The sequence below is a fragment of the Cyprinus carpio genome, chromosome B14, assembly GCF_018340385.1.
Source record: "Cyprinus carpio isolate SPL01 chromosome B14, ASM1834038v1, whole genome shotgun sequence".
NCBI lineage: Eukaryota > Metazoa > Chordata > Actinopteri > Cypriniformes > Cyprinidae > Cyprinus > Cyprinus carpio.
Genome location: NC_056610.1, coordinates 24,505,277 through 24,530,146, shown reverse-complemented (window position 1 = coordinate 24,530,146; position 24,870 = coordinate 24,505,277). Strand labels below are relative to the sequence as shown.

Sequence of the window (24,870 nt, the reverse complement as noted above, 5' to 3'; positions counted from 1 at the left end):
GAAATAACATGAATCAGAATAAATGTGTAATAAATCCTCATATAGACAGTAAAGCAGCACACTTCCTGTGAAAACACACACACACACACACACACAGAGAGAGAGAGAGAGAGAGAGAGAGTGTGAGTGAGAGAGAGAGAGAGAGAGAGAGAACAGCTTCTCTGAATGTCATATAATCATAATATTGTTTTATCTTATGGTTTTGTGGGGTTTTGTCTCCTGTTGAAGACCTGCTACACTACTACCTTCAATAAATTCTTCTCCCCACATGAACTCTGGTCAAGCTTACTTAGTTTTTGTATTTTAGAAATCTAATACACTGGCAAAACCACCCCGAACTACTGCTGAGCCCAAATACAGCAAAATCTAACAAGACAGACAAATGAGTGGATACATCACTGAGAGATTAAGCTGTAGAGGAAGAGGAGGAGGATTCAGTGGGAAAGACTTCTATGAGCTAAACATGAGTAACGTCTGTTTCTGATGTAAATCATTTTAATCTAAAGAACTTATTTTCCAAGATAAAGAACATTTAGTGGTTCCATGGATGTTCAAGATTCTTTATGAACCATCAATGCCAATAAACAACCTTTATTTTAATAGTGAACAGCACTAAGATTTTTATTGATGATTTTCTTGTTTAAGCTACAATGCTTTTGAGAAAACAATGCTTTGTTGCTTTTTCACTACCGTCATGCTCACATCACTTCCGGTCTCATTTTTTTTTTCACTACCGTCATGCTCACATCACTTCCGGTCTCATTTTTTTCTAAAAATAAATAAATAAATAAATAAAAGGGTTTATTGACAAGTGAAGGGTGCCTGGTGAAGTGTCCTGATCCGCTTTCCGCTGGTTGGTGCTTCCGTGTGCTCTCCTGCTCTCTTCGTGCCACTCAGGGTGAAAGTGGGTGTCCTGACGGCTCCCAAGCGGTGTGGGCTGTCGGTCACCGCTGCTTTCTGTGGAAGAAGGAGAGGGGATTAGTCCAGTGGTGCATTCGGCTCCGAGAACCCCTTCTGTGTGTGAAACATGGGCTCCTTTTTAAACGTGCTGGCTGATGGGGAGCAGCTGTGACCGATCAGCCGGTGACGAGGACGCAGGTGTTTTTACTTTGGTTTCCAGGGCGACGCTGATTCCTCTGGTAGTTCTCGCGTCACATTCCCCCTAAGCAGCCGTCGTTCTGGTCCTGCGAAGACATGTAGACAGTAGAGGTGAAATTAGGGGAATGACCCCTGACAGACCTGCATAAGCTGTCCAGATCCGGGAGAGGCCATCGGCGGCGCTTGGCAGCCCCAGCCAGATGGACATGGACTTCAAAGCGGAAGTCCTGGGAAGCTTAGGAACCAGCGGAGCCACCCTGGCGCTAGTGTCCTGCGCTGGCCATCCACTGTAGGGGCGCTGGTCAGTTACCAGGGTGAACTTGGCGCCCAGGAGGTAGTACCGAGCTCCAGGACTGCCCACCTGATGGCCAGGGCTTCACGACCGGGTCCAGCATACTTTCTCCGGCTGCCCCTTCCTGGTCAGGTCTGTCAGGGGGCGCTAAAGAGGAGAAGTTGGGGGGATAAAACAACGGTAGTACCCCCTCGCCAACCCCAAGAAGGCTCGACCTGGCCTTTGTCTCGGTCTTGCGCGGCGCGTGGATGGCCTCAACTTTCTTTGTCTTGGCGGCCGGATGAGTCCTGCGGCCGACTTGGTAGCCCAGGTACTTGGCCCCTCAGAGAGGGCTAGGTGGCATTTGTGGGGTTGGCGAGCAAGTCCAGCCCGCCGGAGTCTCAGCACCCCTCCGCGCCCAGATCTAATCCAGATGTTCGTCCCCATGCCTCGAGTGGACCACGACGCCATCCAGGTAGGCTGCCGCGAAGCTTGGTGAGGCCGCAGGAGGATGTCCATCATCCGGCTGGAATGTCGCGGGGGCCCCATGTAGGCCGAAGGGAAGGGTCCGGTACTGCCAGTGGCCACTGGGGGTGGGAGAAGGCGGCTTGGCTTGGCGCCCCCGGAGAGCTGTACCCGCCAATAGCCTGGTGAGGTCTTAGGGGTGCTGATATACAGGCCCTTCCCAGCCGGTCCAGCAGTTCGCCCACCCGGAGGCATGGGGTACCCAGCCGAATCTGGAGACTTCGCTCAGGCGGGCGGAAGTCGCGCTACAAAGCGAGGGTGCCATCCGGCTTTGGGACCATCACAATGGGGCTGGACCACGGACTCGGGATGGTTCTATTACCCCCAACTTCAGCATCTGTTGGACCTCTTCCTCAATAGCCTGCCGACGAGCCTCTGGACCTCGGTAGGGCCGTTGCCTCAACCACGACTCCTGGGGGCGTCCCCCGGATATGATGTTGTATCACGTTGGTCTGCCCGGGCTGAGAGGAGAACACATCCTGGAACTGACTGATCAGGTGCTGCAGCCCGCCTTCTGGGCAGCTGAAAGGTGGGGGGTTGACATCCACAACCACGGGCTCGGGTGAGACTCAGGGCCGCCATTTGGTCCCGGTCCCCACCCATTTCTTTAGGAGGTTGATGTGGTAGAGTTGCTCCGCCTGCCGTCCGTCTCCTGGGCTGTCTCTTCATAGGCGGTAGACCGGGTCCACTCCCCCTCCACGCACCTGGAGTAGGGTCCCTTCCAGGAGGCCAGAAATTTGCAGGCAGAGCTGGGGACCAGGACCATGGCCCTGGTGAGGTGTTCCCGGACTAATGGCATCACTCGGTCGATCCGTTCCCTCATTTGCCGGACATGTTCCAAGACGGTATCGACAGCGGGGCCGGGCTGTTGCTCCTGACGCCCCCGGGCCATTCCAAGAGGCCCCGGGGTTGTCGGCCTAACAGGAGCTCAAGGGGGTGAAGCCAGTTGAGGCCTGAGGAACCTCGCCATGATCCCAAAGAGTACGTGAGGGGATCATGAGGTCCCAATCCCGCTTGTCCTCCCGCCACATGTCTGAGCATTTGCTTGAGGGTTTGGTTAAATCTCTTCTACGAGGCCATCAGTTTGGGGGTGATAAACAGTGGTCCTCAACTGCTTCCACCCGCAGCAGCCGGGCAGAGGTCAGCCATTAGCCGGGACATGAAGGGGTTCCCTGGTCAGTCAGGATTCCAGGGGAGGCCGCACTGGCCGGCCAGCAGAAACAGCCTCCTGGGCCGGTGATGGATCTCTGCTGCGGCCTTCCCGCAGGGGGACTGCTTCCGGGTACTGGGCGGCATAGTCAACGATGACCAGGATGTGCCTGTGCCCCTCGGGCAGACTTCTCGCAACGGCCCCATTATGTCCATTCCTATCCGCCGAAGGGCAGCCCCCGATGATAGGCAGCCGGATGAGCCGGCTGGGGAGGAGTCCTGGGCGACGCGGCCTGACAGGTCGGGCAGGCTTGGCAAAACCGCTTTACCTCGGGCGCCCAGGCCCGCCAATGGAAGCGTCGCGATGCTTGAGCGGCATTGGCTGCCGTGGAGGTGTCCTGCCATGGGGTGGGAATGGGCCCACGTAGAATGGTCTCGGGTCTTGGCCCGCCGCACAACTAGTAATCTTTCGTGTTGGGTTTGTTGAAACCACAATCAGGTCTGTCTTACCAGGTTGAGTTTGAAGGTGATGGTCCGGTATCCAACAAGAAATGTCTATTAGACATGCTGAGATGCGAGCAGCTATCATCGGATCATCAGGATGGAATGAGAGGTAGAGTTGATTCATTAATGATTAATTATTAATTAATGGATAAATCAGTAACAGTGAGATGTTTTTAAAGTCTTTTCTTTTTCTCTACAAGACATTAATACTGCAGCTGAACTTCTTAACACTGTCAGTATGAATCAGAATAAATGTGTAATAAATCCTCATATAGACAGTAAAGCAGCACACTTCCTGTGAAAACACACACACACACCACACACAGAGAGAGAGAGAGAGGAGAGAGTAGAGAGAGAGAGAGAGAGAGAGAGAGAACAGCTTCTCTGAATGTCATATATAATCATAATATTGGTTTTATCTTATGATTTTGTGGGTTTTTGTCTCCTGTTGAAGACCTGCTACACTACTACCTTCAATAAATTCTTCTCCCCACATGAACTCTGGTCAAGCTTACTTATTTTTTTGTATTTTAGAAATCTAATACATTGGCAAACCACCCGAACCACTGCTGAGCCAAATACAGCAAAATCTAACAAGACAGACAAATGAGTGGATACATCACTGAGAGATTAAGCTGTAGAGGAAGAGGAGGAGGATTCAGTGGAAAGACTTCTATGAGCTTAAACATGAGTAACGTCTGTTTCTGCTGTAAATCATTTTAATCTAAAGAACTTACTTCCACTATAAAGAACATTTAGTGGTTCCATGGATGTTCAAGATTCTTTATGAACCATCAATGCCAATAAACAACCTTTATTTTAATAGTGAACAGCACTAAATTATTGATGATTTTCTTTTTAAGCTAAAATGCTTTTGAGAAACAATGCTTTTTGCTTTTCACTACCGTCATGCTCACATCACTTCCGGTCTCATTTTTTTTTCTAAAAATAAATAAATAAATAAATAAAATGTACCCTCTGTTTCCTGTTTAGTATGTCTTAAATCAGGTACTCCACTGATGTAATTTTCTGGAGTGTCAGAGTTTTTAGAATCTGGATCTTGTTTTTTTTGTTTATTTATTTATTTATTTGTATATTTTAATCAGGGACAATGCACATTAATAATACATAAATATGAAAAATGCACCAGATTTAGCCAACACTGGCTAATTTTCATCCGTACTCCCTTTTGTTCAGGTTATACTCTTTCACTCTCACTAACACTACCCTCCCCCTCACATAACACTTCAACCCCAGCCTCCTCGGGTAAGTCTGTGCTCTGAAAGTGTGTAGGATACAGAATGTAAATAAAGTCATATGGGTCAACATATGTTTCTGACAACTCTTTTTCTCTTCTAGCACGTGTAATCTGTCTTGTGGGAGAGGGGAAGGTACAGTGTCTCTGCTGATCCCTGTGAACTACTATTGTTGGACCACCCCCCACCCCACCCCCGGCTCACGACGTATGGTAAACACAGGTAAATCTCAGTGATTCTGCTGCACTACCAAATATGGTACGGACTCCCACTTATCTTGAATTTTATTCCGTCCCCTAAACTTATAGTTGTGCAGCAATACTCTGTCACCAGGTCTAATGAGTGCTCCTGATGTCTTCATATACCCTCTTCCTCTTCTTGGAAACCTCATGAGCGGTTGCCTTTGCAGTCTCTACCACAGTTCCCAGGCATACATGGTGATTCTTCACCTACTCATCTAGGTCATCTGCCTCATCATCAGTTAGATCCTTCCCTCCTAGGACATCCATGGGCATTCTTGTGTCCCGCCCAAACATTAGATGAAATGGGGAGTAACACATTGATGAATGAACATGGCTATCATGAGCCATCACTAGTTCAGGCAATTAAGTCTTCCAATCCTTTTTCTTTTCAGCAGGTAGCATCCGCAGCATGTCATGCATTGTACGATTGAATCTTTTGCACTGTGCATTCCCTTGCGGGTGGTAAGGACTGGTGCGACTCTTGCTGATTCCATACAGCTTACAGAGCTCTTTAATTACGCTTGCCACGAAACACCTCCCCTGATCTGAGTGCAGTTGGGCAGTACACCCATAACAGACAAATCAGTGTCATTTAAGGGCTTTAGCAGTGGTAAGTGCTATCTGGTTTTTAGTCGGGACGGCAACAGTAAATCTTGTAAATATGTCTGTAAGCAGCATTAGAACATTCTTGTAACCCCCTGCGGATCTCTCAAGCACGGTGTAATCGATGGCAAGAACTTCTAGGAGTGCAGTTATGTTGATGCCGTTCATAGGTGCATGAATTTTGGGAAACACATCCTTAGCTAAAGTACATCTCTGACACTGGTTTACCCACGTCTGCACGTCATTGGTCATTGAGGGCCGATAATAATGCCGCCGTATCTGCTCCAATGACCTCCTACTTTCAATTTGTCCTCCATGCTCATGCACACCCTCATACACTTGGCAACGTTGGCATCTGTGTTCTGTCTGCCAGGCTTGTAGCAAACCTCAAAGTTGAATTCTGCCAATTGAGTGGCCCAACACTTCACCTGCTCTAAGTTTGGCCATCTCTATGTAACGGAGGGAATTGTGATCAGTAACAACCTGAAATTTAGCAAATATCAGGTATTCCTTAAATTTCTCTGTTACTGCCTACTTAAGGGATAGTAACTCCAACTTTGAGGTGCTGTAACACCTGTCATTTATTTTGGAACCCTTCAAACCTCAGCTTGCATTGGCAATGACGCTCTTCACCCCCCTGCTTTTGGCTGAGTATGGCTCCAAGTCCAAATACAGCTCCCATCTGTTGTAAGTATGAAAGGACACTGGAAATCAGGGTAAGCCAAAATCGGAGGTGACATCAGACAACTTTTTAGCTGGCTGAATTTGGACTGACACTCTTCACTCCAGACCAACGTTTCTGACAACTTGCCTTTATAACCTTTTCCAACTATAGCATGCAAGGGCTTAACCAATTGTGCAAACCTTGGTAGTAACTCATAAATCCCAACAGCTGTTTCACCTCTCTAACATTGGAGGGTGTCGGACGTTCTTCTAAGCACTGAACTCTGTCCATATCCACTTGAATTCCCTTAGACAAAATAATGTTTCCCAAGAACAGGACCTCTGGCCTGAACACAATAATATCGTCAAGGTAAATCAAGAGAACATCGAAGGCCAAGTCACCTAATGCTGCATCTATCAATCATTGAAAGGTGGCCGGAGTGTTGCATAAGCCAAACGGTATCCGTGTCCACTCAAACAACCCAAATGGCATTGTGACAGCAGTCTTCTCCTGGTCTGATTCCCTTATTGCCACTTGAAAATAACCTGCTGTGAGATCCAGTGTGGAAAACAACTTTGCATTCCCTAAAGCATACAATGATTCTTCCACATGGGGGAGGGGGTAAGTATCCTTGAATGTGACTTGATTAAGTCTCCTGTAGTCACAGCAGAAACTAACCCCCCTATCCTTCTTTATCACAATGACTGCAGGTGAGCCCCATGGACTGTGATTTTCCTTCAGTATAAGTCTCTTAAACTCTTGAAAAACTTGAGGTGGGACTCGTTTGTGACGTTGCTTGATTGGCTGTACATCTCCCGTAGGTATGCTATGCATAACTGTCATCGTGTATCCATAGTCTATGTCGCTTTTAGAGAAAATGTTACTGTACCAGGTCAGCAGTGCATTTAACTCCTCACATGCATGTCTGTCAGTCCTTCCTGATTCACCTGGACTGGAATTGACAGTTGTTCGGGCTGGCTCTCAATCTTAATGTTGCACTGTACAGGTTTTTTAATATGCAGCTCGTCATCACCCTTTTCAAATTCTACCATTAGTTTTGGGACTATATTCTCTATATTCTTGCTAGAGTTCTTACTAGAACCAAGAAAGTATGATCATATTAGCCCGGTCCTGTCAACACTGCACTGGCTCCCTGTCAAACATTGTATAGATTTTAAAATCTTGCTTATTACTTATAAAGCCCTGAATGGTTTAGCACCTCAGTATTTGAACAAGCTCTTGTTACATTACAGTCCTCCACGTCCGCTGCATTCTCAAAACTCTGGCAATTTGATAATACCTAGAATATCAAAGTCAACTGCGGGCGGCAGATCCTTCTCCTATTTAGCGCCTAAACTCTGGAATACCCTACCTAACATTGTTCGGGAGGCAGACACAGTTTGCATCTAGATTAAAGACCCATCTCTTTAACCTGGCTTACCCATAACACACTAATACACTTCTAAAATTCAAATCCGTTAAAGGATTTTTAGGCTGCATTAATTAGGTCAACCGGAACTGGGAACACTTCCCATAACACCTGATGTACTTGCTACATCATTAGAAGAATGGCATCTATGTTAATATTAGTCTGTTTCTCTCTTATTCCGAGGTCACCGTAGCCACCAGATCCAGTCTGTATCCAAGTCAGAGGGTCACTGCAGTCACCCGGATCCCTGAGATTGAATGCAAATGTAAATATTCTGTGGTTTGGACACGGCTGCAATCCTAGACCTCAGCATTAACTTAACGGTTTCTTGACAGAGATTCAACACGCGCTGTGACTCTTCCTTTCTCTGGGCTTGCAAGTACATTAGCCACCAACAGCCCTTTTGGAAGGGTAACAGAATCCGTGCCCTCCACGAGTACATGATGCTTCGTTTGGGGTGGTACAATACAGTGGCCATCCACAATCTTTTCACTTAATGGTGGAATTGTGACAACTTGCTTAGCAAATCCTATTCTTCCTTCTGGACCCAAAAGTTCCTCACCTTTATTCACTCTTGCAATCACTCTCCTAACATTTGTTTCTGTTAGTGTTTGAATTGTTTCAAATTGGTTAGAGGTTTTTCAATTCACTAAGCACGTTCATTCCTACAATTCCGTCCAATCCTTTCATCTCCTTCGTATCAGGGTTGGATTCTGTGAGCATGAAAAACCGCTTTTGACTACTATTTTGACTACTATTGTCTCACCAGGTGCTTGTTTTCAATCATAAATGTCCTTTAACATTGTGCCAATAGGTACCTTGTCTCCATAGGTTTCCTGTAGCAGTGTGAAGATGAACTCCACACTGTTATCCCCCTATGTCAACATGAACTTCACGGTATCTTAAGCTTCTCCCTATCAGTGCTGTTTAATCAGCTCCACTTGGTCCTCATCTGGCACGTTCATGACACAGAATGCTGATTTCATGGAAAGAATCCACTCTTCCACACCTCCTTCTCTAGGCTTGGTGGTACCAGAGAAGTCAGTAAGTTTGTGATTCCTTGGAATGTTGCTGGGAGTGCACAAGTGGATGCTTGCTGCTCCATTAGAGCCCTTGCCAATGACAGAGCTTCTCGCTGTTCCATTCTGGCATGATCCAGGGCTTCGGCTTGTTCAGCTAACCTCCTCTGAATATCAGCGAACTCCTTCAGTTCTTCCAGTTCTGCCATTTTTCTTCTTGCTCACAGACCTTGGACAGAATTCTACAAACAGCAAAGATCAGGCTAAGTGTCATCCTGTTTGTGATGCCAGTTTTATGTAGTGGGAAATGTCACTACAACTTAGAGGTAAAATTATGTTCCACAATGTATCTTAGATGACTAGGGAAATGACAAGATCTAGGTTCCCTTTTAATTTGCCATGCTAAGTACGCTTTTGTAGTACAATTTTGTAGCAGCGACTGATGAGGATTGAGGCTCTGGAATTTAATACCGTACACGGTAGCTCCCAGAGTAAGAAGTAATATTAACTCTTCTTTTCGTCTATCAGCCCACAAGACAGGAGAAATGCCCCTGCTCCAAGATAACAGAAGTTTGGGTTTATTTTTACAGTATTTGGTAAGCACAAAGAAAACACAAGAATAACAGAGAATAAAGAAACACAAATAAACTCTTCACTTGTGAACTTACCAAAGGAAATGTACAAAAACTTTTTTTTTGACTTAACTCAAACTTGCATTCAGAGTCTCTTTGTTTACTGCTGTAATCCCCTCAACAATCAGAATCAAGGAACATTTCCCTCAAAAAGTTCAGATGATATTCAGGTAAACCAACAGTTCATAGTAAATTTTTATATCTCACTTCACAGACTTTTTATATGACAGTCAACATACCTGAGTAAGAGTCATAACCCAATATTAGTCTTTTACCTCACTGCAGAACTGGGCTGGTGTTGGAGCGTCCATATATGGTAGGGTAATCAGTCAATGGAAACCTGTTAATATCAAGTCAAGAAAGAACGATTCAGAGGAAATCAGCAAAAATCACTGTCCATGTGAATGCTTCCGGTACACAGGAAACTCTTTCAACACACATGCACTCACACACACACACACACACACACACACAAATAAGCAAAAATAAACACACACACACACACACAAACACACACACACACACACACACACACACACACACACACACACACAACACACACACACACACACACACACACACACACACACACACACACACACACACACACACACACAAACAAACACACACACACACACACACACACACACACTCACACACACACACACACACACACACACAAAACAGAGGCAGTTTTGTTCAAAAGCAAGCTCTGTTCTCAGTTCAGAGAGTCTATTCAAGTATCCATCCAAAAAAAATAAATAATTTCAAAAGTCTTGAGACTGAAACACTGTAGAACGTCCAGAAAGTTCAACTATGTAACAGAGAAAGGAAAAAAATAATAATAATACTAAGTCCCAGAGCAATGGTTTAACACTCAAAACAGGAAAATCAGTACTGTCAAAAGAGCATCAAAGAGTCTGCAATGCCATTTGCATCCACACAGAGGCAGTATCGTGTCAAAAACAGCACGTTAAGAATTTTCTGGAAGTGTGCTCCTGTGGCTCAGTGGTAGCGCATTGTGTTGGCAGCGCAAAAGGTTCTGGGTTTGATTCCCAGGGAACACATGTTAGGTTTAAAAAAAAAAAAAGAATTTTCTGGAAACAATAGCAGCAGAAGTCATTTATTCAGAAATCAGCTTTGTTTTAAGAACAACAAAAATACTGCCCTGGAATTTCTTCCGGATGTCAACTGTAGTTGAACAAAAATGTAAAAACTAAGTAATAAAAAAAAAACTCACAGTACCTCAGCTCTCTTCAGACAGAGACAAACATTAACGCAAACCTGATGAGCGACACCAGAAGTGTACAAATTAACATGAGAGACCCCACACTCCAGATCAGTCAATGTGATAAAGAAAGATCACAGCATTTCACATACATTTCAACATGTAGGCTTTTTTTAAAGGGGTCATATGATGCGATTTCAATTTTTCCTTTCTCTTTGAAGTGTTACAAGCTCTTGGTCCATAAAGAAGTTCTATAAAGTTGCAAAGACTAAAGTCTCAAATCCAAAGAGATATTCTTTATAAAATTTAAGACTTGTCCACACCCCCTAAAACGGCTCGTTCTAACACGCCCCCACATCTCTATGTCACTATGTGGGAAGATTTGCATAACGCCACCCAAATGTTCACGCAAAGAAAGAAGGCATAACGTTTATTCTCGCTGTTGCCGCCAGCACCATTTCATCAAGAAGCTTTGTGTTTCATGGAGAAAGTGAAACTACTTTGCTTGGCCTTCCAAAAGTGCATGATATCCGCTTCGTCATGCCTAGAGCTGATCTGTGCTGGTCGCTGAGGAAATACATCAACTTCAAGGTCACCATGGACGAAGCGCAGTCCTGGTTGCCGCAAACCCCGGCCATTCCTCATTATAGACGCTGGCTGCCACTCAGTCAAGCCATCGCCCGTTCCTCACTCTTTGCAAGGACAGTCTGGTGCTTCTGACTCACAGTCTGTAAGTACACACACATTTTTTTTTCTCACAGTCTGTAAGTACACACACACACTCACACACAAACACGGACCTGTGAGTGTGTCAATCACACGTCACACAGCAACATCTTCTCACAAATAAATACAAGTATGCATTTGTAATCCTATTTCTGCTTAAATGAGTCACGACAAAGATGTTAAAGGGGCAGTATGTAATACTGACAGCTAGTGGTTTAAATAAGTACTGCAGTCCAAACTCAATATTGAATGTAGTTATTTGTCCTCCTCAGACCCAAGTACTCCTAGCTGCAGACTGTAGTGCGGTGACGTCATGCATTTCGACATCTTGCATGTGCATGAGGTAATGCATGTCTTTAAAATGCATGTGCCATACAGACTCTGAATTTAACCCACAGTAGTAAATGGTGGTAATGCTCTATTTAAGATTGAGAACCGCTGATAAAAAATGAATAATAATAAGAAGACTCTGATTTTAATACTGGATGTTTGTAATAGGCATCCTTATGTGTTTGCAAACAAAGAGGAATTTGGTGGCAACAGAAGCAATAAGTCAATGAGCTTTATTTTTTTTTTCATTACATCTTTTTATTGTACATGCATTAATCATTTTGTTAACTAAATGTAGGCTAATTAAATAATTATACTACAAGTGATTTATCTCACATGGCAACCACAATATTCAAAAAAATTGTGTGTGTGTGTGTGTGTGTGTGTGTGTGTGTGTGTGAGTGAGTGAGTGAGTGAGTGAGTGAGAGAGAGAGAGTGTGTGTCTGAATGTGTGTGTTTTTGATAGTGATAGAGTTATTGACTGAACAGATTGTGTCAAAGCAACTGAACAACATTAATTATGAAAACAGTGTGTCAATAATGCAAAATGACAGTTAAAGGCAGTGTCATATGATACTGTAAACAGAAGCCTTACCTTGGCAGACACTGCCAGATTACTTTAACTCACCCTTCAACTTACAATAACGTCTTATTAGTTAATGCATTATCTAATATTAACTGAGCAATATTTTTGTTACAGTATACATTAATCTTTATTGAATTTATTTAATATAAATGCAACTGTTCATTGTTAATATTAGTTCAGTTCTTTTGACACTTTTGATTTAAATAATGTATTAGTAAATGTTGAAGTTAAGAATACCAAATATTAATAAATACTTGTTAACTAATGTTAACGAATGAAACCTTACTGTGAAGTGTTGCTAATTTATTTATTCTGTACTGTAAGAAAACTGTATCATATGTGTGATTGTCTAATATGTTTTATTTTACACCTTCATAATATGTTCATATTCTACATCATAAACATTTATTTTACTAGTTGTTTATTTTTCACATCACATACATTTTTTTATATTCCTTATAAACAAAATAAGTCTCTTAGATACTTTTCAGACAAAGCAAATAATGCTTTTCCTTGTATGAAATTGCCTATGTCAGACAGTTTAAAGTAGGATCTCTTACAACAAGCAAGAGATAATGCATAACATTGTTTCAGGTGCACTTTGTAAATGCCTTTCTTCGAATCATATTTTTAACATTGTTTGTATATACGTATATCATACATGTTGTATACTCTTTGTTTCTGCTGTCAGCACTTTGTATATTGTTTCTTAGCATATTGGGTTAAGTATGTAAATGTTAATTATATAAATGTACATTGCAATGTCCGCACACACCCCCAAGCTTTTCACACATCATTTACTTGCAAATGTTTTGTTGTTGTTCACATACACTATCATATAAAAAGCCATTCAAATGACTGTGCTGTATGTATTCAATTCAATTTCAAACTATTTTATTGGCATGATTGTTTTTACTAACCTTTAAACTTTTTTTTTTTAAATGTCCAAAAAAACAGTGCACAAATGTAATGCAAAACATAAATTAAAACAATGATAGAGGAAAAAGCAAAGTTTCATAAAAAAAAAAAAAAACATTTCATAGAATGATAAACCTCACATTTCAGCCTTTAAATCACTTTTTAAGAGTCAAAACGATACATTATAGGCATTTGATCTGCTCCATAAACAATTCTACATAGGCTACCTTATTATCTAAAGTGTTCAGATTTTTAAAATGCACAATAGTTTGTTTTCCATCTACTGGTTAAGACATACAACACACATTTGCTCCAATCTCTGAATTGTATGAACCAAAACAGCAGACAGACTGGTTAAAAGTATAAATCCATTATCTGACAGCAGTTATGGAACAGTGGAAATAGAGCTGTTTCCACGGTAACCTCTGTACACAAAGCAGAAAGTACAGAAATAAGAGTGTTCTCTATAATTATTTATAATTAGGCATTTATAATTCTACTATTTTTGACATTCAAAAACTATCAAAATCATTGAAGATAAATCAATAAATTATTTTTAAAAAGTAATAAAATGCTAGTAATAACGTGAGTAAGACACGGCCCCGGTTGAACCTGCCCATGGCCTGCTCGATGAGTGGTTCCTGAAAGGACGCCATCAGCCGTCTTCACACCAGTGGACCGCTTCATCCTTGCCTACAGTTCATGAAGAACTGAACAAGACGTAGTGCGCCCTCTATTCGGCACGTGCGAACTGTTGTATTTCTATCCCGAGGGAAATCCACTTAATATCTAATACACATTCCCTACTCTCACTGACAGTCATAATTGATCTGTTCTTACCACTGAGGTCCAGATCTGCGATGAGTAGAGGTGGAATCCCCCCCGGCACCCGCAACTGCTCAGCTGAGTTCGGTCTACTTGAAGCCCGTAGGATTATTCAGTTTATAATAATTTATTATTCATAAATGAATTACTCAGAGACCTTATTGTTTAATAAAATTCTTCGCATCACCATTTGTCATGGTTTCGTTTTATTAATGAACAATAAATAAAAAAATAAAAAAAATAAAAGCGAGTAAGTCTTCACCATCGAAGTGGGGCCCCACACTCAGATTTTCTCTCCCTTTTATAGCTTTGCATATCTTTTGTATTCCTCCCCTACATTCTCCCTTATTTGGTAATCACGTGTATTCATACACAAGCATATTACCTGACCTTTATCACATCTAATACAGAGTGTCAAAAGTTCAAAGGGAAGAATGTAAGGGGTGGTCAGCAACATATAGACGTTAGTACAAAAATATCTTTAACACCTTTTTCTGCATAGGTACAAGTGTGCTCGGTTCAACCACAGAAGTCACACCTTCATGCATTGCAAAATCAACACTGTTTGGTTGCGGTTTCATCTCCCAAGCATGTTGGAAAATGCAACCGTGTCCTTTTACACTCTTTAAACAAGCAAAGCATACATCAACTCTTAAACCACAAAGATTAATACCTTCAACGGTTAGAAAAGTAAAAGAGAAATGAAAAAGAAATAAAAATAAAAGAAATATTTGAAACATGATCATGTTCCCCCCCAAAAGAAACTAAAAGAAACTCTTCCACCTTAAACATTGGAGCTTTGAGCTTCAAAGCCTCTAAACCATTTGTCAGTGCATGCAGCTCAAGGTGGATCTTATTAGACTCAGCCATCTCTCTTACCAACTTCATGATTTTTCTATTCAAAGTCTTTTGCTTGCGCACCAACTTTGTCACCGCTTTCAGCTTGAAATGCATGTCCTGCTGGTATTCCAGATTTCTTCGTTGCTCGGCGACGCTTCTCAACTTTCGCTTGCTTTTTGGCTTTTCGGCTTTCTTCCACTTGCAGTCCTTTAATGATGAGATCACCAAGGTCAACATTCACATTTGCTTTACAGTCTTTGTTTCCTAAGGTAATGGGTCCAGCAGGAGATTGGTCAAAATACTCCACTCTTACATCATCGCCGAACATTACAGAACTCATGCTCTTCAGCTGCTCTCTACACCATTGATGGTGCTGAAGAGAGAGGATACAGAGGACTTCCCCTCCTGGAAGAGCCGGTTGCCTCCCCACCTGTGTCCGCCATCCGCCCTCGGTCTGGAAGCCCTCGCAGCACATCCATCGAAGCCCTGCAGGACTACCTCAGCCCCGGCCAATAAAGCATATGCAGTGGCCGGCCTTGTGACGTGTCTCACGTGCTGTCCTTTTTACAAGAGCTACTGGATGAAGGGCGCACCCCTTCCATGCTCAAAATGTTTATGTGGCAGCTTTCGCTGCGAATCATTCCCTTGAAGCTGGCCAATCAGTTGGCAGAAACAACTTGGTCGTTAAGTTCTTGAAGGGAGCCTGGAGATTGTATCCTGCTCGCCCTCAGACCATGCGGACCTACTTACTACTTACATACTTGTTGATCCTGGAACAACATTCCAATCAACCGATCATAATTGAGATATAACTTTTCAGGAAATATCTGTTTTAGGTTTACAATCAGGGTTAGGTGCTTCTGGACCCTTGTTAATCAGCTATCATTTCCCACTGATTTTAGGAATAAATAACGGGTAGGGTTAGGTTTAGGGGTAGGGATTGGGTTAAGTATATATTTTTGGACAATAATGTTGATCCAGGATCATCAAAAGATGTTGATCCAGGAACATGTCTTACTTGGCAAAATCACGACGACTGAGGGCCCACTCCAGCAGAGGAATGGCCTTCTTACCCCGCCTCCACCTGCCCTGCAAAAAGCTGAGTCCCCGCAACATAGGTCCCTTTCCATTCCATAGGCAGGTCAACAACGTCACGTACATACTCCAACTCCTTCCAAGGTACAGAATTCACCCCACTTTCCACGTCTCACTGTTAAATCCTGTTTTCCCTTCCACCACAGAAACCACGGAACCGGATGCACCTCCACTCCCCAGGGTGCTTAGAAGAGGCAGCGGTCTACCAGGTCCATGACCTTCTGGACTCGCGGTGACGGGGCGGCCAGCTCTGGTGGATTGGTAGGGATACGGACCGGAGGAAAGATCCTGGGTGGCCAGGGATGATATCCTAGACCCCTTACTTCTGGAGAAGTTCCATCGTAACCTCCAGAATCGTCCTGCACCCAGAGGCCGTGGTCGTCCCTGTCGTCGTGTTCGGGCGTCAGGGGAGGGGAGAGTCACAGTCACTGCAGTCACCTCAATCAACTCAGTCACCAACACCAACATTCACCAGATTCACATTCATTCCTGTCTCTCCTCCATTCCAATTCTCCACCGATCTCCTGAACCTCAGCCGAATCACTCGACTGTAACCCTTACCTGAGGAATCCCTTCTCTAACCCCTCTGGCTTCACGCTGCACTGACTCGCAAGACTTTATCATTTGCCTTCAGTTAATAAAGACTTGGATTTTTACTACCTTCTGTGTCTTGTAACCTCTGTACGTGACAGGTATCTGGTGTGTCAAAATACTATTGGCTAACCTGGCAGTAGGCGGAGTCACACAGACCAAAACATAAGTCAAGTCACCTTTATTTATACAGCGCTTTTAACAATACAGATTGTGTCAAAGCAACTGAACAACATTAATTAGAAAAATAATGTGTCAATAATGCAAAATGACTATAATCATTCAATTTTCAGTTAAAGGCAGTTCATCATGGAATTCAGTGTGTCATCATCAGCTCAGTTCAGTTTAAATAGTATCTGTGCAATCAAGTCGAGGATTTCGCTGGAATGATAAGCAGAACTTTCCAACACAAAAGACACATTTCAAAGGAGAATAACTGGCTGTTGGATTGTTTTTCAGAGAAACACGTATGTGAACTTGGCATCTTTCCTAAATATGTACAAATGTATTACAGTATTTTTTATTTGCTTTAGTAATTTCCAAAAATGACATACAGCATATTTAAAACCACAGGTGACCTCACTTGCTGTCGTTCGTCACACTTGACATGAAAGGTGAAGTCTAAAGAACAGAAATAAACAGGTTAATAACAGTGTTAATCAGAATGAAAAAGTGAAGTGATTTTTTATGTATTGACACAAAACATAACAGTTCAGTGGAAATCGGATTTGTTTCTTTATATTGAATCAAGAGAAGACCATGCACTGCTCTTGACTGAATAACTGTAGTAGCTTTATATGGATCCGTGTACTGAATTCAGAGTGAATTATTTTATTTTACATTTGATTCAGTTTCTGTGGTATTCTGAATACAAGATCAAGCCTGACCTTAAAACATTCTATTTATCATGTACATGTAATTTGCTTATTTTTTATTATTTTTTATAACAAAACTTTTTCTTTAAAGTTATGCTAAAGTTGTGTCAGAATTTGCTAAAACATTATTTTAAAGACAAATCAGCTTTTCCCCCCGTTATGATTGTCTAGTAACATAAAATGATAAATGTGTTAATCATAAAAAATTTATATTTTAGATTTTTTAAAAACATTTTCTTGTTGTTGTTGTTGATTGTTTATTGCAATAAAAGAAGACAATGTGCATGACGTCATCAGTGTTGAACTAGCTAAAACCAAAAAATAAAATCAAAATCTTGCATTGATTTCAGTGTTTATTTTCCAAATAGTGATTTATTTCCTGTTGTTTTCAGAAGAACGTCTGATATCAAACTCCAGTCCATTCAGACATTCTTCACATGATCATGTGTTTGTCTGTGTCTGTTGTTGATGTACTTGGACACGCTGTAGGGTTTTCAGGTATTTCAGTGACGTCTGCAGCTGTGTTACATGCAGATTTCTCCAGATCACTCGCATGTTTTCATGCATGCAGCAGTTGAAGCTGCAGATGTTTTGCTCCAGAGATCATGAATGTGTGTGTGTGTGTGTGTGTGTGTGTGTACAGTGGGTTTGGGCCGGTTTTCCTGGTTCTCAGGAAGTCTGGTCAGGTTCCAGGCTCTTCCTGCAACTGTGTTTGTACAATGAACCACCCTGAATGTTCCATGTTTCCAGTCAGATTTAGAGACTGCTGTCTGGCACAGCAGTAGATGAAATAAAAGCCATTCGTCTCAGAGATACAACGTCCGTTTCCGCAGCTGCGAGAGCTCATAATAACTCCGTTATACAAAACACAACAGTTTCAGGTCACAGTCACCGTGTTCAGCTGACAGTAAACAGTGTGTCAGTAGTTCAGATGCTCAAGAGACATTTAAAAACATGTTTTTGAAATCATGCTGATTTGTGTTCTTGTGAATTCTTGCAAAGTTTTTCATGAGCTGAACCCATCTGAGCTGAAATGTTTTCTTCTATATTTTAATTAATATTTCAACATTTTAACGACAAATTCACATGTTCGGGGTTTCTGATGTCAGTTAATGGTCATATCACATGACATGCATGTAAACAAATAAAGTACTTTTATATAAATATCTTTTTTTAGTGTTTTATTTTGTGTGTGTTTTTGTGACATATCAGGACACAACTTTGTATAATGACTTGTCCCCATTTTTCCAAACGCTTATAAACCATACAGAATGAGTTTTTTTTTTTTGAGAAAGTAAAAATGCACAGTTTCCTGTAAGGGGTAAGGTTAGGTGTAGGGTTGGTGAAGGGCGATAGAATATACAGTTCGTACAGTGTAAAAACCATTACGCCTATGGAATGTCCCCACTTTTCACAAAAACAAACATGTGATTTAGATTTTTAAATAATTTAATTTATTTCACATAAAATATTTAGATTGTATCAGTTGTTTTATTTTTAATGTTTTATTTTAGAAACCCCGAACATGTGAATGTGTGTGTGTGTGTGTGTGTGTGTTTGTTTGTGTGTTAGAATGAGTGTGTGTGTGTGTGTGTGTGTGTGTGAGTGTGAATGAGTGTGTGTGTGTGTGTGTGTGTGTGTGTGTGTGTGTGTGTGTGTGTGTGTGTGTGTGTGTGTGTGTGTGTGTGTGTGTATATGAGTGTATGAGTGTGTGTGTGTGTGTGTGTGTGTGTGTGTGCGTGTGTGAGTGTGTGTGTGTGTGAGTGTGTGTGTGTGTGTGTGTGAGTGTGAGTGTGTGTGTGTGTGTGTGTGTGTGTGTGTGTGTGTGTGTGTGTGTGTGTGTGTGTGTCTAAGTCTGTGAGTGTATGAGTGAGTGTGTGTATATGAGTGTGTGTGTTAATCTTCTTTCATCACGCCTGTAAATCAGCTCCATTGCTGCAATCACTTAACTAGACAATAACTGTGCATTAGAAAGGGTCAGGTTTAAGTGGTTGTTTCCTGTGATTGGTCTGTTTGCTCGCTGGAGGTAGGAAGTAGAGCGCATTGAGCTGATGTGGAGCAGGGTTTATGGCAGCTGCTGAGAGTCATCATCATGTTTGTTAATGCAGCTGATCTGATATTAACCATGATCTGCTCGTGAATCACACCAGCCAACAGGAACATTCTCACAACATTTTCTCAAAGTTATGAACAAGCATTCTTCCAGTAACACTCGCTTTTTTTAGCTGCTTACACACATTTTCAAAACTTTACACAGATCCGAAGAATTGCACACAGGATGCCTCACATCTCTTGCAAAATGAAGCACTGCGTTCAAAATATCACAAACACATCTCAAAACCAAACATTTGCAAACACCTTTACCATAATATTAATTCCTGTTAGATTTGTGTGTTACATAGAGAATTGTGTTGTTTTTTGAAAAAAGTGTTTTTTGAAATTTATGAAAACTGAGTCAAAGGCTGGTGATTAGTGTATGGTTTTATAGATTTGGTGTGTGCTTCTGCTGTTTGAGTGTCAGATTTAGTGTGTAAACAGTTGAGAAAAACTTTATTAGAGCGTTCATTCAAAGGAATCCGGGGCCGGATTCACGAAAATCTTCTTAAGAAATAAATTAAGAAATTTCTTAAGAAAAATTCTACGAAGTTCGTATAATGATCTCAAGTGCAATTCTTGGAAAATTCTTAATAAGTTCTCAAATATATTCTTAAGAACATCTTAATTTTACACAGCTGTTATCTGAATGAATACATGACGCACTGATAAAATCACACTATTGTCTTTTTGCGCTTCCTGCAGATTACCCACAGACTGTATAAAACATTACACTAATAATCATAATAAGCACGCACACTGTTTTCGTGAGTTTTGAAGTCAGCAAGCAGTGTCACACACAGGCTAATCATCATGATGCTAACGATGATTAGCCTATCTTCTAACCCTAACGATGGTTTTTACATTAACGGTCATCGATCACTTCAGATAACTCCTGCACATCCCTAGTCCTACTATTATTATATGTGACTGCTGTTGTAATGCTTAAATATAACAATTAATTTGAATAAACCCAAACTTACTTTAAGACCAGTCTGGGGCTGTCCTAAATTTAAGAAGTTATGTGTTTCGTGTTTCGTGAATCCGGCTGGTCTTTAATAACATTATACACATCCTCCATGGAATGTTTATCTGAAACATATTAGAGATGTTCGTGCAAAATGGTTTAGAGAGTATTTAAAAGTAATGTTCGCATAAAGTCTGCAAAATAATAAAATGGAACGTTCCCATGATGTTACTTTTAATCACAGTAAAAAATACTCAGCGTTTCGAACATTCAGAGAACATTTCAGAATTAATGTTTTAACGGGAACTAGCTAAATATTCGTAGAGCATATTTATGTTAGCTGGGACTGCAGTATGAACATTAATAGACACTGCAGATTCTACACGTACAGAATATTAATACAAGTTACGGGTAAATAAATGTTAATCAATTAAATAACGCACATTAGAAAAAAAAAAGAAAAAAAAAAAAAAAAAAACTTTATTTTAATAAAAAAAAAAAAGCATATCACTTTCACATTCTTATCGGTTTGTGATAAAAAAAAAAAAAGTATATCTTTCACATTCCAAATGTTTACAATTAAGTTTATCGTAATTAACTTAATCATCGGAACGGGGGGGGGGTCGTCGTGGTGACGTAAGCGCGGGCGCAGCGGGTTTATGTTAGCAAGTGAAGCGCGCGAGAACACTTTTGCTGAGTGTGTTTGTGATTATTACTGTGTGTGACAGAGAGAGAGAGAGAGAGAGAAATAGAGAGAGAGTGTGTGTGTGTTCGCGGAGGATCCTCCAGATGCGGGGTTTCTCCTCGTAAGAAGTTTCTCGTCATGGATCTGATCGACAGGTAACCCGCGCGCGTGTATTGATTACAGTAATGATAAGACTGAACACGACCTGCGTGCTTTATGTCACGAGATTAACTTTAAACTATTCATTTCCTTGTCATTGTCGTATTATTGTGTAAACAAAGTATTTAAAGAGACTCATACAAACGGAGCATTTAGAAATAACTTTACAGGTAAGCTCTCAAAAAGTGTTTATGACTAGCGAAGAATCTCCTCTCATGGATAAATATATAAATGTAAGTAAAAAGAAGAGTACGGAGTATTTTATCACTGAACGAGTATGTTTCAACTTGAAGTCTTGACTGTCAGGGTTTATTTAGTTTATTTTGGTTTTATCTTAAGAGACAGACAAAATTCCTACAATCACATGTTGATATTTTACTTTGGTTTCATATAAATGTTGTGAAATCTAAATAATCATAATTCTTCCAATTGTAGGTTGATGTTTTTTTTTTTAGTTTCACACACAAACACTTGAAAAAAAACCTAAATTTCTACAATAGCAGATTCTGTTTGTTAGCTGTATGGTTTCACAGATTTCATAACTCGTACAGTAGCAGCTTGGACTAAGTGCAGCGTGTGTTTAAGGCTGTTGACGTGTGAACACGCTGTGTTTGTGTTGTATTCCAGAGGCGTGTGAGTGTTTCGTGTTACTGGTCTTGATGGCTGCTGTTATCGTCGCTCTTCTGCTCTTCTTCTTCTGCGCTCGATCCCCTTCGCTCTCCACCGTTGTCTCGCGCGATCATGACCCCCCCGCCGCGCGCCGCCTGCCCGACATCATCATCATCGGCGTGAGGAAGGGCGGCACGCGTGCTCTCCTCGAGATGCTCAATCTCCACAGTGACGTCGTCGCGGCTCGGAGCGAGGTGCACTTCTTCGACTGGGACAGTCACTACCTGCGCGGCGTGGATTGGTACGTGTCCCAGATGCCGCTCGCCCGGCCGGGTCAGCTGACGGTGGAGAAAACCCCGGCGTACTTCACCTCCGCTCGTGTTCCTGAGCGCATCCGACGGATGAATCCCGACACGCGGCTGCTGCTGATCGTCCGCGAGCCGACCGAGCGACTGCTGTCTGATTACACACAGGTCTTCCACAACCGTCTGGAGAAACACAAGCAGCAGCAGATGCTCGAGACGCTGCTGATGCACGACGGGGAGCTCAACCTCGACTACAAGGCCTTGAACCGCAGTCTGTATCACCTCCACTTGCGACGCTGGCTCGACGTGTTTCCCAGGAGCCACATTCATCTCGTAGACGGAGACGCGCTGATTCGAAACCCTCTTCCGGAGATGAAGAAGGTGGAGGAGTTCCTTCATCTGGAGCCGCAGATAAACGCCTCCAACTTCTACTTCAACCAGACCAAGGGCTTCTTCTGTCTGCGCGACCGCCGGCGCGAGCGATGCCTGCACGGCTCCAAAGGTCGCCAGCATCCACGCATCGCGCCTGAAATCCTGCGCAAACTCTACGACTTCTTTCACGAACCCAACCAGGAGTTCTTCCAGCTGGTCGGGCGGACGTTCGACTGGAACTGAGAAGCAGATAAACATCCATGGACTCAAACACAACGAATCGCTCCTGAAGAAACTGGAACATCTCCACATGAAGCGACCGTAATGTGACCAACTCTGTTTTTTTTTTTTTTTTTTGATTTCTTTAAGTTAGTTTTTGACGAATCGCTCACAGTAAGATCAGGATTTGAGTGGAGTTCGTTTTCAGAGCTGTTAACAAAACTTATATTTATATATGGACATATGCATGTGAAATACATCTATACATTTTCTTGCTGCTAAGTTTATGAATGTGTGTTTGTGTCTGTATATCAGTCTGTTAAAGCAAAGCTCCTCATTAATTTCATGACATAGTCTGTATATTTTGTTTATTAATTTTTTTTTTATATGAAAGAATCTTTCAGTAATAAAGATATTTTTGCTATGATCTGGTGTTTTCTGTTTTTCTGTCAGTCTTTTGCTGTGTGTGTGTGCGCGCGCGCGCTTGTGTGTGAATATATTAGTGTGAGTGTGTGCTTGTGTGTGTGCGCTTATGCTTGTGTGTGTGAATAAATTAGTGTGAGTGTGTGCTTGTGTATGCGTGTGCGCACGCTTGTGCGTGTGTGTGAATATATTAGTGTGAGTGTGTGCTTGTGTATGCGTGTGCGCACGCTTGTGCGTGTGTGTGAATAAATTAGTGTGAGTGTGTGCTTGTGTATGCGTGTGCGCACGCTTGTGCGTGTGTGTGAATATATTAGTGTGAGTGTGTGCTTGTGTATGCGTGTGCGCACGCTTGTGCGTGTGTGTGTGTGTGTGTGTGTGTTAATATTAGTGTGAGTGTGTGTGCACGCTTGTGTTTGTGTGTGTGTGTGTGTGTGTGTTAATATTAGTGTGAGTGTGTGTGCACGCTTGTGTTTGTGTGTGTGTGTGTTAATATTAGTGTGAGTGTGTGTGCACGCTTGTGTTTGTGTGTGTGTGTGTGTGTGTGTTAATATTAGTGTGAGTGTGTGTGCACGCTTGTGTTTGTGTGTGCCAGTGTTATTTTAGTATTGAGACACTTCAGGGTTTTTTTTATAAATATTATTTAATTAGTGTTTATTTTTGTATTTTATATGCATATTAATTTTAGTTACATTTTAGTAATTTTATTGTGTGTTCTTGTCATTTTTATTATTTTAAATATGTCTATATACTTATAATTAATTTTTAGTTATTTTTAGTGCATTAAATGGAAAAAAAAATGAGAAAAGTTACCTTGGAAACTAGTTGAAATTAAAATATTATTAAATGTTATTTTATTTTAGTTACTTTTTTAATGTTATGAAAATGGCTTTTTATGGTTTTAGTCTTAATAAACTGTGATATTCCTGGTTTGTACCTAAAATGAGCAAAACCTCTTTTTGGGAATGTCCTCAGTTGTTAAAAAAATAAATAAGAGTATTTATTTATAAACAGTATTTGTAATAAGTCTATGCAATGTCCCCATTTAGAGAGTTAAGTGTGTGTGTGTGTGTGTGTGTCTAGAAGTTCTGATCATATGTTTAATGAGACTAAAGCTTGGAGATTTTCCTGGTTTTTGACTTTAGTTTTCTGTTGTCTGTAATCATCCTAATGTTTCATTTGTTATAGGTACAGTACGTTGGTCTCTGAACTGTTGTTGTGTAACATGAGTGAGTGTAACATGAGAACACCACATACTTGTGCACTTATTTGTGCGGGTGTGTGTGTGTGTGTGTGTGTGTGTGTGTGTTCTGCTCGTGAAAACATTGTTTCGTTGTTGCAGTGCAGTCGGTTTAATTCAGTGTGTTATTGGTAGAACTAAACCGTTTCCAGAGAAACATCAGAAGTAGATTCAGTTGACTCTTTGTGGTCTTGTATAGTTTTTCTCGTTCTATTTCTCGTCAGTGATTGAGCAACTCAAACAGTTCTTCATTAAAATCATCTGTGCATGTCTAGTCTGATCTCAGAGGTTGTTTGTGGTGTTTTATATTTCATGTGTATGATGTGGTGTTTTTGATCGGTCCAGATGAATCACATCTGCATGTTTTCATGATTCACTGTCCATAAGTGCCTTA

General features: G+C 41.7%; 1 protein-coding gene across 1 annotated transcript; it reads left to right on the top strand.

Moving 5' to 3' along the window:
- Window positions 1-21,143: 21,143 nt before the first annotated feature.
- LOC109058250 (heparan sulfate glucosamine 3-O-sulfotransferase 1-like) lies at window positions 21,144-23,243 on the top strand. The gene is made up of 2 exons (XM_019075468.2): window positions 21,144-21,307; window positions 21,939-23,243. The coding sequence occupies exon 2, from the start codon at window positions 21,971-21,973 to the stop codon at window positions 22,838-22,840; it is 870 nt and encodes a 289-aa protein (XP_018931013.2). The 5' UTR covers window positions 21,144-21,307; window positions 21,939-21,970; the 3' UTR covers window positions 22,841-23,243.
- The last annotated feature ends 1,627 nt before the right edge of the window (window positions 23,244-24,870 follow it).

Coding starts and splice junctions, on each gene's coding strand:
- LOC109058250 (XM_019075468.2), top strand. CDS start 21,971: ATGGCTGCTGTTATCGTCGCTCTTCTGCTCTTCTTCTTCTGCGCTCGA.